The sequence below is a fragment of the Tachyglossus aculeatus genome, unplaced genomic scaffold (assembly GCF_015852505.1).
Source record: "Tachyglossus aculeatus isolate mTacAcu1 unplaced genomic scaffold, mTacAcu1.pri scaffold_1_arrow_ctg1, whole genome shotgun sequence".
NCBI lineage: Eukaryota > Metazoa > Chordata > Mammalia > Monotremata > Tachyglossidae > Tachyglossus > Tachyglossus aculeatus.
The window spans coordinates 2,647,659-2,668,321 of record NW_024044915.1 but is presented as its reverse complement, the minus strand read 5'-3'; the positions used below and the strand labels follow the sequence as shown (position 1 = coordinate 2,668,321).

Genomic DNA, 20,663 nt, shown 5'->3' with positions numbered 1-20,663 from the left:
GTCACAAATAATGTATTGATTAAGGTTTTGTACTATGAACTTGAGTGTAATCAATAAGATTATCAATGATACTTCTGGAAATAATGAATTCCAAGTATAGACAAACTTTTTGGTAATGAAGTGTTTCCTTTTTCTCTGCATTTTTTTAGTGGTACTATGTGCCAAACATTGTACTAGGTGCTGGGGTAGATGCAAAATAATGAGGTTGGACACAGTCCCTAAACCACATGGGGCTCACAGTCTAAGTAGGAGGGAGTTGGTTTTAATTCCCATTTTAGGGATGAAGTAATTGAAGGCCAGAGAAGTTAAGAGACTTGTCCAGGGTCACACAGCAGACAGGTGGCAGGATTGAAACCCAGGTCCTCTGACTCCCCATCTGGTGCTCTTTCTACTTAGGCCACACTTCTTTCTGGTTTTCAGTGTCTGGGTGTGCTAAGCCATAGTTGCGTTAACTTCGAATTTTGGGGTTTACACTAGGTTTGTCAATGGGTTCTTATCAGGGTAGGGAATGAAGGATTGAAGGGTGAGTCTAGAACCAAAGGGGACAGGAAAATCTCGGGGCAGTAAGCAGTGCATAAGTCCCCTCCCTTAGGTTGTTTTTTCTCTCCTTTTTTTCTCTTTCTACTGGCCTGTCTCAGAAAAATGGGACCTTTTGGGGAAGAGTAGTTTCCAATTTTGTGCCCAGTACCCATGTGGACCAAGGTTTGAGGAGGTAAAACAAGGGGCCCACTGAAAGCTTTGGATTCAGAGTCCAGAGAGGTAACACCGACACAATGACAGGAAGAAGGTATGAGGTGTGGAGAAATGTTAGGTAGATAGAGGCTCATGAAAACCCGGACACTATTATAATTCCGGTCCCATTCCTGCTTGGCAATTTTTTGACTATCTGCTATCTTCTCTCAAAGTGGAGAAGAAAACACTATATAATATATTCTCCCCTAGGTACCCTTGCTGACTGGCAGCCATTTGCTTGGATTAGGCTTGGCCATTGTTCCCTCAGCAGCAACCTGGGCCAGCCTATCCCAGAAAGGAAAACAGAATATTCCAAGGCAGAGAAGTGGAAGTCAGTTCTTTGATACACGATTACAGTTCAGATCACCACTTCTTTGGACTTGGCCCAGAAACGTGTTCACCCTGTACTTCTTAATCTAACCCCCTCAGTTCTGGGAGTTCCTGGCTTCTCTCACACAACCTCTAGACTATAAGATCGTTGAAGGTAGGGGCTATGTCTGTTTATTGTTGTATTGTACTCTCTCAGGCACTTAGTACAGTACTCTGCACACAGTAAATGTTCAATTAATGCAATTAAATGAATCCCAGGCTTGCTCCACTTGCCTGTTTCCTTTGGGTCTTCCTCTCTCTGTTTTTGCAACTTTCAAATATGTCTTTAAGAGGGTGGCTGTGGAGGAGTGGCTTCCTCCACCCCCAGGACAATGCGAGAAGGACTAGACTAGGAGCTCATTGTGGACAGAAAATGTAACTACCAAATTTGTTGTTTTGCATTCTCTCAAGTGCTCAGTACAATGCTCTGCACACAGTTAATTGCTCAATTACTACTAATGATTGCCTGTTTGACTGAGGGCTGGTTATAATTAAAGGGAGTTATACAGTCAACCAAGCAATTGTATTTATTAAGCACTTTCTGTATGAGGAACACTGTACTAAGCATATGGCAGAGTACAATATATTAGAGTCTGTAGGCACATTTCCTGGCCACAACGAGCTTACATTCTAGATGGGGAAATATTAATAGAAATAAATAAATTACAGATATGAGGGAATGGTTAATGAGGGGTACAAATCCAAGTACAAGAGTGATGCAGAAGGGAGTGGGAGAAGAGGCACTGAGGACTTTGGTAGGGAAAGCCTTTGGAGGAGGTGTGTTTTTAATAAGGTATAGAAAGTGGGGAGAGTAATAATCTGTTGAGTATTGTAGTGGGAGAGCATTCCAGGCCAGAAACAGATGTTGAAAGCAATATAAGTGAGATTGAAGTATAGAGAGTAGGTCTGCATCAGAGGAGCAAAATGTGCAGCCCGGATTGTATTAGGAAACCAGTGAGGTGAGGTAGGAGGGGGAAACTTGATAGAGTGCTTTAAAGTCTATAGCATGGAGTTTTTGTTGAATGCAGATGGCAACCACTAGAAGTTGTTGAGGAGTGAGGAAACGTGGACTCATCAGTTTTGTAGAAAAATAATCCAGACAAAAGAGTGAAGTATAGACTGGAGTGGGGAGACTTAGGGGTGAGGAAGGTCTCAGCAGGGAGCCTGATGTAGTAATCCAGGAGGGGTAGGAAAAGTGCTTGGATTAATTTGGTAGCAGTTTGGAAGTAGAGGAAGGGCTGGTTTCAGCAATGTTGTGAAGGTTGAATTGACAGGACTTGGTGATAGATTAAATATGAGTGTTGAATGCGTGTTGTCTATCTACATGTTTTGTTTTGTTGTCTGTCTCCCCCATCTAGACTGTGAGCCACTTGTTGGGTAGGGACCGTCTCTATATGTTTCCAACTTATACTTCCCAAGCGCTTAGTACAGTGCTATGCACACTCTGAGCACTCAATAAATACGATTGAATAAATGAATGAATGAGAGAGATGAGTAAAGAATTACACAAAGGTTATGGGCTTGTGAGACAGGGAGGATAGAAGTGCTGTCTACAGCTATGGGGAAGTCATGGGGACAACAGGGTTTGGATATCAAGATGAGTTCTCTTTTGAATATGTTCAGTTTGAGATGGCAGGCTCCAAGTAGAGATGTCCTGAAAGCGGGAGGAAATGCGAGGCTGCAGAGAGGGTGATTTTGGATCACCTGTTTAAAACCATGGGAGTGAATGAGTTCTCCAAGGAAGTGAGTGTAGATGGAGAATAGAAGGGGACGCAGAACTGAACCTTGAAGGACCCCCACAGTTAAGGGGTGAGAGGCAGAGGAGGAGCCTGTGAAAGAGACGAAGAAGGAGCAACTAGAATTGGAGGAGGACCAGGAGAAGATAGTGTCAGTGAAACCACGGTTGGATATTTATTCCAGGATAAGATTGAAGGCAGCTGAAAGGTCGAGGAGAATTATGATTGAGTAGGTATTGTTGGATTCCCCCTCCTTCCTCTCCCCCTCCTTCCTCTCCCCCTCCTCCCCCTCCCCATCCCCCCACCCTACCTCCTTCCCCACCCCACGGCACCTGTATATATGTTTGTTCATATTTATTACTTTATTTATTTTACTTGTACATATTTACTATCCTATTTATTTTATTTTGGTAATATGTTTTGTTTTGTTGTCTGTCTCCCCCTTCTAGACGGTTAGCCTGCTGTTGGGTAGGAACCGTTCCTATATGTTGCCAACTTGTACTTCTCAAGCGCTTAGTACAGTGCTCTGCACATAGTAAGTGCTCAATAAATGCGATTGAATGAATGAATGAATGAATTTGGCATTCATTCTGTCTTATTTACTGAGTGCTTACTTTGTGCAGAGCACTGGACTAAGCGCTTGACAAAAAGGAGATCTTTGGTGACCTTTAAGAGAGTATTTTCTGTGCAGTGAAGGGAGAATAATCCAGAACCAATCAATCAATCAATTATATTTATTGAACACTTACTGTGTCCAGATCCATGTACTAAGTTCTTATACAGTAAAATAGAACAGAATCAGTATCACAGTCCTCTCCCCCTAGGGAGCTTATATTGATATAAATACATGAATTATGGATATATACCGAAGTAAAGTGGGTCAGGCAATTATATTTATTGAGTGCTTACCAAATGCACAACACTATACTATGTGTTTGGAAGATAAAAATATAACAATAAACACACACATTCCCTGTCCACAATGAACTTACAGTCTAGAGGGTCTTAGGGTCTGTAGGTCTGAGGGTGGGATGAATAAATGGTGCAAATCCAAGTGCAAAAGTGACCCAGAAGGGAGTGGGAGAAGAGGAAATGAGGGCTTAGTCAAGGAAGACCTCTTGAAGGAGATATCCTCTTAATAAGGCTCTGAAGATGGAGAGAGTGATTATCTATTGGACATGAAGGGCGAAGGAATACCAGACCTCAGGCAGCACGTGGGTAAGAGGTTGGCAATGAGATATATGAGATTAATTATTTATTTATTCATTTATGTACATTAATGTCTGTCTTCCCATGTAGACTATAAGTTTTATATGGGCAGGGAATGTGACTATTTATTTTTATATAGTACTCTCCCAAGTGCTTAGTACAGTGCTCTGCACACAGTAAGCGCTCAATAACTACAATTGATTGGCTGAATGAATGAATAAATGCAATGAATGAATGAATAAATTCGCATTAGATCCACATATTCAATCCATCACTAAATCCTGTCGGTCCCACCTTCACAACATAGCTAAAATATTCCCTTTCTTCTCTATCAAAGCTACTATCACGTTAATACAATCACTTATTCTATCCTACTTAGATTACTATTTTAAACTCCTTTCTAACGCCCCAGACACCTTTCTCTCCCTACTCCAGTCCACACTTCACTCTGCTGTCCAGCTCATTTTTCTACAAAAATGTTTGGGATGTTACCCAGCACCTTAAAAAAAAAACTCCAGTGGTTGCCCAGCTACCTCTGAATCAAACAAAAACTCCTCACCATTGGTTTTAAAGCACTCCAACACGCTTTAAAGCACTCCACCACCCTGCCCTCTCCTACTTCACCTCACTTCTCTCCTTCTACAATCCAGCTTGCACACTTTGCTCCGCTGGTGCCGCTAACCTTTTCACTGTGCCTGTCTCACCTGTCTCTCAGCCAACCCCTAGCTCACATCCTACCTCAGGCCTGGAGCACCCTCCCTTCTCTAATCTGACAGACAATTTCTCTCCCCTCAACCGCATATCCAAAGCTTTACTGAAGGCACATCTCCTCCAAGAAATCTTTCCAGACTAAGCCCTCCCTCCACTCTCTTCAACTCCCATCTCTTCTGCATCACCTGGACTTCATCCCTTTGCCCTTCCCACCTCCCATCCCAACAGCACTTATGTACATATCTGTCTTTATTTATTTGTTTGATGTCTATGTCCCCTACTCTAAACTGTAAGTTCACTGTGGGCAGGGAATATATTTTTTTATTGTTGTATTGTACTCTCCCAAGTGCATAGTAGGGTGCTCTGCACACAGTAAGCGCTCTATAAATTTTGAATAAATGAATGAATGAATTATAGAAGTGAAGGATGCAGGCTGGGTTGTAGGAGGAAATCAGAGAGGTAATAGAGCAGGGGGCAAGGTGATTGAATATTTTAAAGGAGATGATATTATGGAGTTTCTGTTTGATGAGGAGGTGGATGGGAAAACACTCTAGGTCTTTGAGGAGTGTGGAGATGTGGATTGAATGATTTTATAGGAAAAATGATCTGAGTAGTAGATCTGAGTATGTACTGATGTGGGGAGAGTTAGAAGGCAGGGCTTTCAGCAAGGAGACCAATGCAGTAATCAATGCAGAACAGGATAGGTGCTTTGATCATCATGATAGCAGTTTTGGATGGAGAGGAAAATCCCGATTTTAACATTGTTGGTACAGTTGAACTGACAGGATTTGGTGAAAGACTGAATTTGTGGATTACACGAGAGATATGAATCAAAGACAATACAAAGGTTACAGACCTGTGATACAGTGAGGCTTGTGGTGATGTCTACAACCCCCCCCCCCAACCTTTCCATCAGCGTAGACATCAACTGCATCTAAATCACTTAGTACAGTGCTCTGCACATTGTAAGTGATCAATATCTACCTGGGAAAATCAGGGGGGTTCTATTTTGGACATGTTGAATTTGAGCGGTCAGCAAAACATCCAAGTGAAGATGTCCTGAAGGCAGGAGGAAATATGAGTCTACAGGTCAAGGCTAGAGAGGTATATTGGGGAATCATCAATATAGAGACAGCAGTTGAAGCTATGGGAAAGAATGACTTCTGCAAGGGAGTAGGTGCAAATGGAGAATAGAAGGGAATCCAGACTGAGACTTGAGGAACTCCCACAGTTAGGATGTGGGAGACAGAGAAGGAAGGCAGGGGAGCAGCTAGAGGGAAAGGAAGAAAACAAGGAATAGACAGCATCAGTGATGCCAAGGTTGGATACTATTTCTCGGAGAAGGTTGGGGTCCACAGTGTTAACGGCAGCTGAGAGGTTGAGGAGGATAAGGATAGAGTAGGTGCTATTGGATTTGACAAGAAGGAGATGATTGGTGACTTTTGAGAGGGCAGTTTCTGTGGAGTGACGTGTGTGGAAGCCAGATTGGAGGGTGTCAAGGAGAGAATTGGAGGAGAGGAAGTGGAGGTAGCTGGTGTAAACAATTCGGTCAAGGATTTTGGAAAGTAATGGAAAGAGGGAGATGGGGAAATAACTGGAGACAATTGTGAGGTTAAGGGAGGGTTTTTAAGACTAGGGAGTCATAAACAGGTTAGAAAGCAGTCAGGAAGAAGCACTTGGCGAGTGAATGGTTGAATATGGGGTTAGGGAAGGAAGAAGCAAGGGCAAGTGTTTTGATAAGGTATGAAAGGATGGGGTTGGAGGTTCAGGTGGTGGTATAGATTTTGAGAGGTGGAAGGAGATAATAATAATAATAATGACATTTATTAAGCACTTACTATGTGCAAAACACTGTTCTAAGCACTGGGGAGGTTACAAGGTGATCAGGTTGTGCCACGGTGGGGCTCACAGTCCCCATTTTAAAGATGAGATAACTGAGGCCCAGAGAAGTTAAGTGACTTGCCCAAAGTCACACAGCTGACAAGTGGTGGAGCTGGGATTTGAATCCATGACCTCTGACTCCAAAGCCCATGCTCTTTCCACTGAGCCATGCTGCTTCTCTAAGCCACGCTGCTTCTCCTCTTGAGCTTCTTCTGGGAAAAATGAAAGAGCTGAAGAAAAGGTCATAGGAATGGGGAAGGAACTGGAGAGGAGCAGGGGAGATTTTAGGAAGATGACGCTTGATCATATCAATTATCTCAGTATAACATGGGGCCAGGTAATTACGGGAAAGAGATTGGTTGGGAAAGGAGCGAACAGGGGTTTTGTTGAGGGAGTTAAATGGTTGGTTAGGGCAATAAACAGGGGAGTCAATAAGGAGGAAATATTTTTTTTTCTGGGAAGAAGAGAAGGAAGAGTTAAAGCAGGAAAGGATGAAATGAAGATGGACTGGTTCAGCCTACTACCTGGATTTCCATCAGCAGCACTCTGAAGCTTGTGCCCAGAAGCGAAGGAAGTGGATGGTGGAGGTGATCCAGTGCTGTGGATTAGTGGTACTAGATCAGCAAAGAGTTAGGGGAGCAAGTGAGATGAGGGGAGTGAGTGAGTCGGTAGAGAGGGTGGTATTGATGATGCCAGTTAGATCATCAAAGGAAGATAGTATAGGTTTGGAGACAAACTGGGACACGAAGACTTGAGAAAATTGGTATAGATGAATATATTGGAGGTGTCTGTAGGGGAACATGGTAGATTCGCAGGGAGGGAACATGTGGAAGAGAAGGCAGGTGAAGAGGTGGTGGTCATAGAGAAGGATTTCAGAGTTGATGAAGGTTGAGATATTTTGATGACTAGAAATGATGAGATCGAGTGTGTGTTTAACCTGGTGAGTGGCTGAGGTGGGGTGGAGCAGGTGGTCAGTGGAGTTGAGGAGTGAGAGGAAGCAGGCAGTGGAGGGGTCATCAGGAACATCCACATGGATTTTGAAGCCCATAAGGATCAATGTAGGGATGGAGAATGAGAGAAGGAATGTGATGAAGAAATCAATTGTTTCAGAAAATTGGACGCAGATGACAGTGAATATAAACTTGTTTGGGTGGTAGAGGCAGATGATGTTGGTTTCAAAAGATAGGACTAGGAAAGGGAGGGATGGGGGAGTTGGCATAGTGTGAAAGTGGCACTGGGGAGTGAGGAGGCATCCTGCTCCTCCCCTTTTCCAAGTGAGTCCCACTTAGGGAGTGAGAGACAACAAGGCCTCCTTTGGAAATAGCAGGGAGACAGTGTCATTTTGGGAGAGCCAACTTTCAGTGATCATGAGAAGGAGCAGTGACTGGGTGAGGAACAGATCGAGAATGAAGAGAAGTTTTCCCAAATCCAACTGTAATTTGTTTTAATGTCTGTCTCCCCATCTAACTGTAAACTCCTTTTTGGAAAAGATTAGCTACACCTTCTCTTTAGTATTGTGTTCATCCCACTCCTGACAAGCTTCCTAATCCTTCTTGACCTCTCAGATGCCTTTGACACTGTCCATTCATTTAACTGTATTTGTTGAGCACTTGTGGTGTGCAGAACCCTGGATTAAAAGCTTGGGAGGGTACAGTATAACAGTAAACAAGACACATTCACTGTCCACATGAGTTTACAGTCAAGAGGGGGAGACAGACATTACAATAAATAAATAAATTACAGATATGTACATAAGTGCTGTGGGGCTGTGGAGGGGGTTGAATAAAAGGAACAAGTCAGGGAGACACAGAAGAGAATGGGAGAAGAAAAAAGGAGGGCTGAGACAGCGAAGGCCTCTTGGAGAAAGTATGCTTTCAATAAGGCTTTGGAAGGGTGAAGAATAATTGTCCATCAGATTTGAGAATGGAGAGTGGTACAGGCCAGAAATAGAATGTGGGCAAGGGCTCGGCAGTGAGATATATTAGACTCAAGTACAGTGAGAAGGTTAGATTTAGAGGAGCGAAGTGGGTGGGCTGGGTTATAGTAGAAGAGCAGTCAGTGAGATTGACCACATTATTGACTATTCCCTTCTCCTGGAAACATTATCCAATCTCAGCTTCACTGACACTGTCCTCTCCTGGTTCTCCTCCTATCTCTCGGGCCATGCATTTTCGGTCTCATTGACTCCTCCTCTGCCCCCGCCCCCTAACTGTGGTTGTCCCTCAGGGTTCAGTTCTGGGTCCCCTTCTGTTCTCCATCAACACCCACTTCCTTGGAAAACTGATTTTCACACATTCATTCATTCAATCATATTTATTGAGCGCTTACTGCGTACAGGGCACTGTACTAAGCGCTTAGGAAGTACAACTTGGCAACATATGGAGACGGTCCCTACCCAACATCTGGCTCACAGTCTAGAAGGGGGAGACACAACAAAACAAAACATATTAACAAAATGAAATGAATAGAATAAATATGCACAAGTAAAATAAATAAATAAATAAATAGAGTAATAATATGCACAAACATATATACATATATAAAGGTGCTGTGGTGAGGGGAAGGAGGTAAGGTGGGGGGATGGGGAGGGGGAGGAGGGGGCTCAGTCTGGGAAGGCCTCCTGGAGGCGGTGAGCTTTGAAGGGAGGAAGAGAGCTAGGTTGGCGGATGTGCAGAGGGATGGCATTCCATGCCAGGGGGATGACGTGTGCCGGGGGTCGACAGCGGGAGAGGCGAGAACGAGGCGCAGTGAGGTGATTAGCGGCAGAGGAGCGGAGGGTGCGGGCTGGGCTGTAGAAGGAGAGAAGGGAGGTGAGGTAGGAGTGGGTGAGGTGATGGAGAGCCTTGAAGCCGAGAGTGAGGAATTTTTGTCTGATGCGTAAGTTGATTGGGAGCCACTGGAGATATTTGAGGAGGGGAGTAACATGCCCAGGGCGTTTCTGCACAAAGACGATCCGGGAAGTGGCGTGAAGTGTGGATTGAAGTGGGGAGAGACAGGAGGATGGGAGCTAGGAGAGGAGGCTGATGAAGTAATCCAGTCGGGATAGGATGACTACATGGCTGCAAGTATCACCTCTATGCTGATGACACCCAAATCTACATCACCAGCCCTGATCTCTGCCCTTCTCTGCAGTCTCGCATTTTCTCCTGCCTACATCTATACTTGGATGTCCTTCCATTACCTCAAACTTAATATGGCTAAAACTGAACTTCTTATCTTCCCACCCAAACACTATCATCCTGATCACTTTCCCATCCCTGTTGATGGCACCACCATCCTTCCTGTCTCACAAGCCCATTACCTTGGGATTATTCTTGGATCCTCTTTTTCATTCCACCCATATATTTAAGCCATCACTACATCCTTTCAGTTTTACCTTCACAACATTGCCAAAATTCACCCCTTCCTCTCCATCCAAACTGCTACCACATGAATGCAAGTACTTAAACTATCCTGCCTTGATTATTGTAGCAGCCTCTTTCCTGATCTCCCTGCCTTCTGTCTCTCCCCACTCCAGTCCATACTCCCTTCTGCTACCTGAATCATTTTCATTCAAAAACGGTCAGACCATGTTTCCTACTCCTCAGGAAACTCCAGTGGTTGCCCATCCACCTCCGTATCAAACAAAGACTTCTCACCATTGGCTTTAAAGCAGTTAATCACCTTGTACTCCTCAAATCTGCCAAACAATCACTCTTCCCTCCTTCAAAGCCCCATTGAATGTGCACTTCCTCCATGAGGCCTTCCCAGACTAAGCCCCCTTTTCCTCAGCTCCCTCTTCCTTCCACATCACCTCGACTTGCTCCCTTTGCTCTTCCTCCCCAATCCCTGTCCCAAAGCACTTACACAGATATGTAGATATGTATATATCTATAATTCTATTTATTTATATTAATGCCTGTTTACTTGTTTTGATGCCTGTCTCCCCCCTTCTAGACTTTAGGCCCGTTGTTGGCAGGGATTGTCTCTACTGCTTAATTGTACTTTCCAAGTGCTTAGTACAGTGCGTAGCATGACACTTGTCTTCTGAGTGACTTTGGGCAAGCCATTTAATTTCTCTGTGCCTCAGTTGCCTCATTTGTAAAATGGGGATTAGGACTGTGAGCCCCACATGGGAAAACCCGATTACCTTATATTTACCCCAGCGCTTAAAACATTGCTTGGTCCTAGTGAGTGCTTAATACCATCATTATCATTATTATTATAGTAAGCACTTAATAAATACAATTGAACGAATGAATGAATGAATCATCTTGCTATTTAGAAGAGGATTTCCTAGAGGGAAGGAAGTTGGTTCCTTCCGTGGAGATATCTCAGATTCCCAATCCAAGCACTGCCATAACAACAGCAAGTGACATGGTAATGGCAGCCCTGGAGGGAGATGAGCTCAACCACTTTGTCCTTATAATTGCTGCTCTGACTGGGTCCCACCAGAACAGAAAAGCCAAGTCTTTTTCTGTACGGCATCGCATGTTGGGTGAATAAACATGCTCAGGTGAGTGTGTCATTAAGTGTCAGGCTCTGTGCAGCATGGAAAGGAGAAGGAGAATAAGAGCGGGAGTGCAGCCTGGAAACAGAGATAAGTGGGGCCTGGGGCAGTGATGATGTATCAGGAGGTTCTTCAGTGTAGTATGTGAGTCACCACACTCTCTCCATCTCTCCATTACCTGCTCTCTGCCAGGGGTTGGCTTAATTAGTGGTGACTTCCTAGGGGTCAGAATTTCAGGTAAACGATATTTGAGTCTAAACCCTTCTACTGTAACCTAATTTCTGACCCAGTGTACCAGGCATTAAAAATGAATGTTCTCTCTCCTACCTATGCTCCAGGTCCTCAGGGAAACGTGTCTACCAAGTACTAGGTAAAATGTTCTGCTTAAAGTAGATGTTCAGTAAATACCATTAATTGATTGAAAGATTAATCTCTACTCAACATTTTCTCACAGTCTATGCTGCCAGCAGTGTACATTAACTGTCATGGGGAAGTGGAGATATGCTGAGAATGAAATAAGAAGAAATTTAAGGAAAATTGTAGTACCATTTTAGAGTTCCCAAGAACTATGCTATACTTTCTGGGGAAGAGGAGAGTTCAGAACTTTACTAGGTCAGACACACCACTGTTCCCTACTCTGGCAATCAGATCTCTCCCCTCCTTTCACACATTCCCCCGTCTCCTCCCCCTCTCTCCGACCAGCCCCCTGCCCCCAATATGGCCTAAACCCTCCTTCCTGAAATGATTTTCAGTGATTCTCATTCCCAGAAAATAAGATTTATTAATTTCTACCCTCTAATGCTACCCACAGGCCCCACTTAAAACTTAGAGATCTACCCAGAGATGTTCTAAATGTTCCTGCGGCCTTTTTGGCAATTACGATTCCATATCCTAGGTTTCCTACTTGTATAGAAACTTCCTCATCCAATACTTTCACTTAAATTTCACGTTTTAGTCAATAATACCAGCATCATCCTGTCCCTTTAGCCCTCAATAATAGTGTTGCCATTTACTTCTGACTGCCTCTTTCTACTCTCCCACCTCCTAACCCTTGCTCACACCCTTCCTCCTTTCTATAATACCCTTCCCCTTCAAATATCCAAGCTTTTACCTCTTCTCATTTTCAAAACCCTCCTGAAATTCCACCTCCTCCAAAAGGCATTTCCTAATTGATTTCTTCCTTCCCATATTGCTTCATTCCACTGTCACCCTAAAACATTTACATTTACATGACAGCACTTTCTGTATCACCTGCATCTGTGACCTTTGGGTATTTGATATTCCCCCTACCCTCAACCCCATAGCACCTATACAACTTCTTTAAATTATGTATTATTAATTATTCATTTATGTTTATTTCTCTTTTCCCATTTATAATGTAAGGTTATTGCGGGCAGGGAACGTGACATGCCAACTCTGTTGTACTGCATTATCTGAGCCCTTAGTACAATGCTCTGCATGTAGTAAGAGTTCAATAAATTCCATCGATTGATTGATTAATGGATGGATAAAGAAAACAAAATGTAGTAGAAAACCTATGGAGAAACCCTTACCTGTACTCTGATGCAAAGTTTCACATTTCAGAGGGTGAAGGGATGTTTGTCTTTTCCTTTTCTATCCACACTGCCTACTACTCAGGCTTAGGGGACACTTGCATATTACATACTCTAGCATGTCCATTCCAAGGAGTCTATTGCTATGCTATTTGACACTGCATGTCTGAATTGTACAGTAAGAGCACAGATTCACCTAATAGGTGGTCAGTTCCAACTACAGCCAAGCTAGGTGCCAACTCAATTTCCAATTGGTGCCAGTAAGCCTCTTTCAGTATTGTCTGGAGGTCTCAATAGTATTTTGCACTCAATCCTGCCATTTTCCTGGGGAACTAGTTCCCCTACAAATGGGAACCTTTCTGAACATGAGCAACTCAACGCTTTCCTTTATGAGCAATTAGATTCTTCTTTTAATTTTTCTCTCAAGACAATAATGCCTTTTTTGACCACAAAAATTGGAATCTAATATCTCTTAAATTTAGGTTTTTAGCTCGTCTATAGCTGTTTTATGCTTTCAAGTCAGTTTTGTGTACATTTTCACCATTTTCACTGGCTTACTCTGATAAATTGCATACTCATTTAATTAACCCTCTAATTCCACATTAATCTCTTTAGCAACAATACACTGGGCAATTTGCTCTTAGATTTATATTACCCTGTGGCATTAACATTAATGAATGAATGAAAGACCTCCTCCAGGAGGCCTTCCCAGACTGAGCCCCCTCCTTCCTCTCCCCCTCCCCCCCGCCTTACCTCCTTCCCCTCCCCACAGCACCTGTGTATATGTATATGTGTCTGTACGTATTTATTACTCTATTTATTTTACTTGTACATATTTATTCTATTTATTTTACTTGGCTTATATGTTCTGTTTTGTTGTCTGTCTCCCCCTTCTAGACTGTGAGCCTGCTGTTGGGTAGGGACCGTCTCTAGATGTTGCCGACTTGGACTTCCCAAATGCTTAGTACAGTGCTCTGCGCACAGTAAGCACTCAATAAATACAATTGATTGAATGAATGTGAATGTACATATTTATTACTCTACTTTTTTATTTTACTTGTACATATTTAATATTCTATTTATTTTACTTTGTAAATATGTTTTGTTTTGTTGTCTGTCTCCCCCTTCTAGACTGTGAGCCAGGTGTTGGGTAGGGACCATCTCTATATGTTGCTAGCTTGTACTTCCCAAGCCCTTAGTACAGTGCTCTGCACACAGTAAGCACTCAATAAGTACGATTGAAAGAAAGAATGGATGAATGAAAGAAAGACCTCCTCCAGGAGGCCCTCCCAGTCTGGGCGCCCTCCTTCCTCTCCCCCTCCCCTCCTCCCTGCCTTACCTCCTTCCCTTCCCCACAGCACCTGCATATATGTATATATGTCTGTACGTGTTTATTACTCTATTTATTTTATTTGTACATATTTATTCTGTTTATTTTATTTTGTTAATATGTTTTGTTTTGTTGTCTGTCTCTCCCTTCTAGACTGTGAGCCCACTGTTGGGTAGGGACTGTCTCTAGATGCTGCCAACTTGTACTTCCCAAGCGCTTAGTACAGTGCTCTGCACTCAATAAGAGCTCAATAAATACGATTGAATGAATGAATGAGTGAATGTACATATTTATTATTCTACTTATTTATTTTATTTGTGCATATTTACTATTCTATTTATTTAATTTTGTTAATATGTTTTGTTTTGTTGTCTGTCTCCCCCTTCTAGACTGTGAGCCCGCTGTTGGGTAGAGACCATCTCTATATGTTGCTAGCTTGTACTTCCCAAGCGCTTAGTACAGTGCTCTGCACACGATTGAATGTATGATTGAATGAATGAATGAATGAAAGAAGACCTCCTCCAGGAGGTCTTCCCAGCCTGAGCGCCCTCCTTCCTCTTCCTCTCCCCCTCCACCCGTCCCCGCCTTACCTCCTTCCCCTCCCCACAGCACCTGCATATATGTATATATGTCCGTACGTGTTTATTACTCCATTTATTTATTTGTACATATTTATTCTGTTTATTTTATTTTGTTAATATGGTTTGTTTTGTTGTTTGTTTCCCCCTTCTAGACTGTGAGCCCGCTGTTGAGTAGGGACTGTCTCTCGATGTTGCCAACTTGTACTTTCCAAGCGCTTAGTCCAGTGCTCTGCACACAGTAGGTGCTCAATAAATATGATTGAATGAATGAATGAATACCCACAACTGGAATATTCTTTTTGCTTCTTGAAATAAGTACAAGATTTGTATATGTATAAAATTTTAACTTCACTTTAAAGAGGTTCTAAATGAATCTGGTAAAACAGATTGGCACCTAATGTCAAAAGAGACCACGGGAAGCAACGTAGCCAACTGGACAAAGCATGAGCCTGAGAACCAGAAGACGTGATTTCAAATCCTGGCTCTGTCACTCGTGTGCTGTGTGACCTGGGCCCAGTCACTTAGCTTCTCTGTGCTTTAGTTTCCTCAACTGCAAAATGGAGATTCAATATCTGTTCTCCCTCCTACTTATACTGAGACCCCATGAGGAAAGCGACTGTGTAAAGCTGATTAACTTATGTCTTCCCCAGAGTTTAGAACAGTGCTTGACACATAGTAAGCACTGAAAAAATACTATAAAAAAGAACTTTGTTCAGCTCCATTCAGGATTATCTTTATTCTCCAGTCTGGTCTGTTTTCATTAATCTTATGTCTTTTTACCACAGGACCACAGGGAGGTGGTTTGATTTGGACGAAAGGTCATAGTTTGGGAGACAGAAGACCTGGGTTCTAATCCCAGCTCTGCCACTTACCTGTCAAGTGACCTTGAGCAAGTCAGTTAACTTGTCTGGCCCTCAGTTCCATATCTTTAAAATGGTGGTTCAATACCTATTCTCTTTCCTCCTTAGACTGTGAACCCAGTGAAGAATAAGGATGTGTCTGACCTGATTATCTTGTACCTACTCCAGTACTTAGTACAGTCCTTGGCATATAGTAAGTACTTCAAAATACCCTTATTGTTGTCAGAGGAGAGGCAGCATGCTCTGGTGAAAAGAGCAAGAAGTTTGGAGTCAGGAGATCTAGCTTCTAGTCCGAGCTCTGTCTCTGGCCTGCTTTGTGACCTTGGGCAAGTTGTTTGCCTTCCCTAAATCTCAGTTTCTTCAATGGTAAAATGGAGATGGTAATAATATCTGTCTCTTCCTACTCTCCAGGAATATTGTGAGGATAAAATGAGATCGTTGATCTAAAAATATTTTGGAAAAAATAAAATTGCTATACAAGAACAAGGTTTCATCACAACACTGATGGAAATCCACAGTTGTTTTCTTCCTTGTGCATTTTACTACGTTTGAATGTGATGCTATCATTTTTAATTGATATTACCACTTGCTATTTTTAGTTCTTGGTATTCTATTTCATAAGGAAATATTTCAAATTCTCACTCCATCACTTAGGGTCTTGACTGATCTAATTAAATCTATTTCTGATAATGATTGGCCACATAACCTATTATGGTTCTTTTGCATAAACTAAAATTAAGTTGATATTTTAATAGTATCTTTAATTCTATCAATCAATCGTATTTACTGAGCACTTACTTTGTGTAGAGCACAGTACTAAGAACTTGGGAGAGTTTAATGTAACAGACTTGGTAGATACTTTCCGTGCCTGCAAAGAGCTTACAGTCTAGAGAGGGAGAGAGACATTAATGAATAAATGAATAAATTGTGGATTTGTACTGTTAGCCCCTTCTAGTCTGTAAGATTGCTGTGTGTAGGGAATGTGTCTGTTAATATTGTTATGTTGTACTCTCCCAAATGCTTAGTACAGTGCCCTACAGGAAGTGTTCAGTAAATATGATTTATTCATTCATTCAATCATATTTATTGAGTGCTTATTGTGTACAGAGCACTCTACTAAGCGTTTGGGAAGTACAAGTTGGCAACAGTGATTGATTGATTTACATAGTTGCTGTGGGACAGAGGGAGGGGTGAATAAAGGGTACAAATCCAAGTACAAGGGCAACACAGATGGCAGAAGGAGAAGAGGAAATGACGGCAGATTCATAGAAGACCTCTTCAAGAACATGTGGAGAGTGATTGCCTGTCAGATATGAAGTGGGAGGGTATTAAGTACATTCATCTACATCTAGTGGTTATCATCATGTGTCCATAATTCTTGTTTCAGATGCTATTTTATTTCTAATGAGAGAATTTTTGTATATTTCAAAATGTCACTTTTCAATTTGATTTTTGAAGGGCTGTTATGTTGTTAAGTAGGTTGGAAAAGTTGTATAAAGGATCTGAAGAATCACTTTCCTGGTAAGTCATAGAAGAATTTAAAATGGCTTATATTAAAAATAATCATCTAAAAATCATAATAAATGCCAAACCATTTTCCATCAATGGCGCTATGCTAAATCCATTTGGGTCAACAGGATCCTTGGATGAACTGTTTGCTATTGTTTTCTTTGACATGTGTACTATTTTATAAAGATGCACAATTTGATATTCTTAGTGTTCCCTTCTAACATCCTAACTTTCCCTCTAATAGCCCATTTTGGAAGTCTTACCCTCTCCTTTATTTACTCAAAAGTCTAAACTCATTGCTACTCTAGTTTGTACAAAAAACAGTATGTTGTACTGGAAAGAGCACAGGCCAGGGAGTCAGAGGACCTGGGTTCTAATCCCAGAGCCACTACTTGCCTTCTGTAAGATCTTGGACAAGTCACGTAACTTCTACATGCTTGTTTCCTCAGTTGTAAAATGGAGATTCAATACCTCTTCTCCCTCCTAATTAAACTGTAAGACCCATGTAGGAATGGAACTATTTCAGATCAAATAGCCTGGTACCTACCCCAGTAATTGGCAAAATTCAAAACTTAACAAATACCATAATAATTATTATTATCTGTTTAGAGAAATGAGTCTTTTTTCATTTTGGAATATCGCTTTTTGCTATGCCTCATTGCTCACACTGTTTCCCCAAACTGAAACTCCCTTCCCCACATAGCCAACAGATCACAGCTCTCTCCTGTGTTTTAAGCTGTCCTTAAATATCATCTCCTCCAGTAAATCTTGGAAAATGAGTCTTTTGCCTCTATAGGATTTTTCCAAGTCTTTCCAAGGTCCTTCTGTACATGACAGCTCTTTCTGTGCAGAGAACATGTCTGTCAATTCTATTCACCTATTCAATCGTATTTGAGTGCCTACTGTGTGCAGAGCACTGTACTAAGCGCTTGGAAAATACAAATTGGGAGCATATAGTGACAGTCCCTACCCAACAACGGGCTCACAGGCTAGAAGGGGGAGACAGACAACAAAACAAAACAAAACAAGTCGACACGTATCAATACTATCAGAATTAATAGAATTATACCTATATGCACGTCATTAATAAACTAAATACAGTAATAAGTATGTATAAATATACACAAGTGCTTTGGGGAGGGGAAGAGGTAGGGCAGAGGGAGGGATGGGGGGTGATGGGGAGTGGAGGAGCAGAGGAAAAAGGGGGCTTAGTTTGGGAAGGCCTCCTGGAGGAGGTGAGCTCTCAGTAGGGCTTTGAAGGGAGGAAGAGAGCTAGCTTGGTGGGTGTGTGGAGGGAGGACATTCCAGGTGAGGGGAAGGACATGGGCTGGAGGTTGACAGCGGGACAGGCAAGAAGGAGGCACAGTGAGGAGGTTAGCAGCAGAGGAGTGGAGGGTGTGAGCTGGGCTGTAGAAGGAGAGAAGGGAGGTGAGGTAGGAGGGGGCGAGGTGATGGAGAGCCTTGAAGCCGAGGGTGAGGAGTTTTTGCTTGATTCATAAGTTAACTGGCAGCCACTGGAGATTTTTGAGGAGGTGAGTAACATGCCCGTTCTATTGTATTGTAGGTCAACTCTTTTTATTGTATTCTTCAAGGGCTTAGTCGCATGTTTTGCACATAGTAGTTGCTCAGTTAATGCCTTTATTTGATTGATTTGTTTCATCCAGTGGGTACTCAATAAATACTATTACCAAATATGATTACCACCACCACCACCACTGCAACCACATCCAAACATCATTCGGGTTCATTTTTCTATTTGTGTGCAATTAGATGAACAATTATATGCTTCCTTAAATAGAGATCAGAAATTCTCCAGCATCATGGGATTTTATAATGACAAACTCTGCCTTTTGATTTATTGCCCAACCTCTTCCTGATGATTGTGCTCAGAGTTTAGAATAGTGCTTGGCACACAGTAAACACTTAATAAATACCATTACTATTATTATTATTATCATTATTATTATTATTAGTCCCAATATTTATTTTGGACTCTTTCACTTCCACAGCCAATGAAGACTTAGCAATCTCAATAACAAGCTGTGATGCAGGAACTCGGAGCCAACCATTCTTTAGTTATAGCTTGGATTATTTTTCCACAGATACATTAGTTAGCATTTGTCCATACTGAAGATCATTTAATGTTTGCTCCATTTTCCGAACTAACAAGAATACGTGCACATAAAAATGGCATTCACTAAGTGTAAAACTTTAGTGTCACTTACAAACTTGGTGAATGCCTTGCACACTGTCTCTCCCAGAACATTCATGGAAATTTTAAACAATACCTCCCATGGTCTCTTTGGCTTCCAGATAGTTTAAGAGCAAATGCAAGTTTTATTTTTGTTTGGAAAGGTTGAATTCATCCTTCTGCCCCTCCCCATTTGGACTTCATCCACCTCTGGAAGTTGTTATCCTAGAACATTACTTCGGACTGTAATAGATGATTTGGTCATCATGATGAACAGAACATTTCAGATCATCTTAATTGAGTGTTTCCAATTCTATCTAGCACAGATGAGCCATTTTGGGTTTCTCTTTAAGGTATTCTGAATTTTGCAATTCTGAAGAAGTCAAGAAAATGCTTTTGAGTGACCTGATTTTCACAATTCTCTTCATCGCTCAGACTGTGGTTGGGCTTCTGGGGAATTCAATTCTGCTCATGCTGTATGTCACTATCTTCATTTCCCATCACCGACAGAAGATCACTGACCTGATCCTAACTCACTTGACTGTGGCAAACACAGTGACTCTTCTAACCCAGACTACTCCAGGGATGGTTATCGCCTTCAGATGGGAGAATTCTCTGGATATTATTGGGTGCCAGGTCAACTCATACATCAGGAGAGTGGCCAGGGGCCTTTGTATCTGTACTACCTGTGTACTGAGCAGTTTCCAGGCTGTCACCATCAGCCCCAGCAACTCTGGCTGGGCCCACCTTAAACACCATGTCCCCAAGTTGATTTTGCCTGCATTTATCATATTCTGGATCTTCAATCTTTTAGTGGAAGTGAATGCCCTAAAACCAATTGTCAACAGCAAAAATGTCACCATCCCAATCAGTGGCGATAATAGGAAGAGTTGTACTAGCATATATTATTTAAATAAGATAAACAATTCTTCGTTTCTCAGTGCTAAAACTGTCCGCGATATCTTCTCTGTGCTCCTCATGAGCTTGGCCAGTGGCTATATGGTTCTTATGTTACGCCGCCACCGTAGGCAAATCCAGCACATTCACAGCAGCAGACAAACCCACAAAGCTTCTCCAGAATCCAGAGCCACGCAGACCATCCTGCTTCTGGTCACTTGCTTCGTTTCTTTTTATTGCATCAATAGCAGCATTACTCTGTTTTTGAATTTTATCAAGATGGATGACATGACACTTTATGATCCCTTATCATTTCTGGGTTCATGTTATGCTTTTCTTTGCCCCTGGGTACTGATCAGCAGTGATCCCCGTATTTCCAGACTCAAATCATTCTTTTAAGGAGCTGAGATACCATTCTCTTTCTACATACTGTAAAAAAGAAATACAGGCCAGCTATTGTTTTCATTCATGGCCTAAAGAAGGTCTGAAAAGGCTCTAGTCAATCTAGTCAATCTAGTCAGGAGATCTAGCTTTTAGGCCGATCTCTGTCTCTGGCCTTCTTTGTGACCTTGGGCAAGTTGTTTGCCTTCCCCAAAATCTCAGTTTCTTCAACTG

The 20,663-nt window shown here is 42.2% G+C and overlaps 1 protein-coding gene across 1 annotated transcript; it reads left to right on the top strand.

Annotated features, from left to right (window-relative positions):
• Positions 1-14,988: 14,988 nt before the first annotated feature.
• Positions 14,989-20,447, top strand: LOC119923448 (vomeronasal type-1 receptor 3-like). Its single transcript, XM_038742825.1, has 4 exons — positions 14,989-15,056; positions 15,377-15,409; positions 16,931-16,972; positions 19,505-20,447. Exons 1-4 carry the CDS (start codon positions 14,989-14,991, stop codon positions 20,445-20,447), a joined length of 1,086 nt encoding a protein of 361 aa, XP_038598753.1.
• The last annotated feature ends 216 nt before the right edge of the window (positions 20,448-20,663 follow it).

Excerpts from the sequence above, each read along its gene's own strand:
- LOC119923448 (XM_038742825.1), top strand. The coding sequence starts at position 14,989 with ATGTCAAAAGAGACCACGGGAAGCAACGTAGCCAACTGGACAAAGCAT. Across the intron at positions 15,057-15,376 it reads GAGCCTGAGAACCAGAAGAC|GACCACAGGGAGGTGGTTTG; the intron begins GTGATTTCAAAT and ends TTTTTACCACAG. Across the intron at positions 16,973-19,504 it reads TCTGAAGAATCACTTTCCTG|GTATTCTGAATTTTGCAATT; the intron begins GTAAGTCATAGA and ends TTTCTCTTTAAG.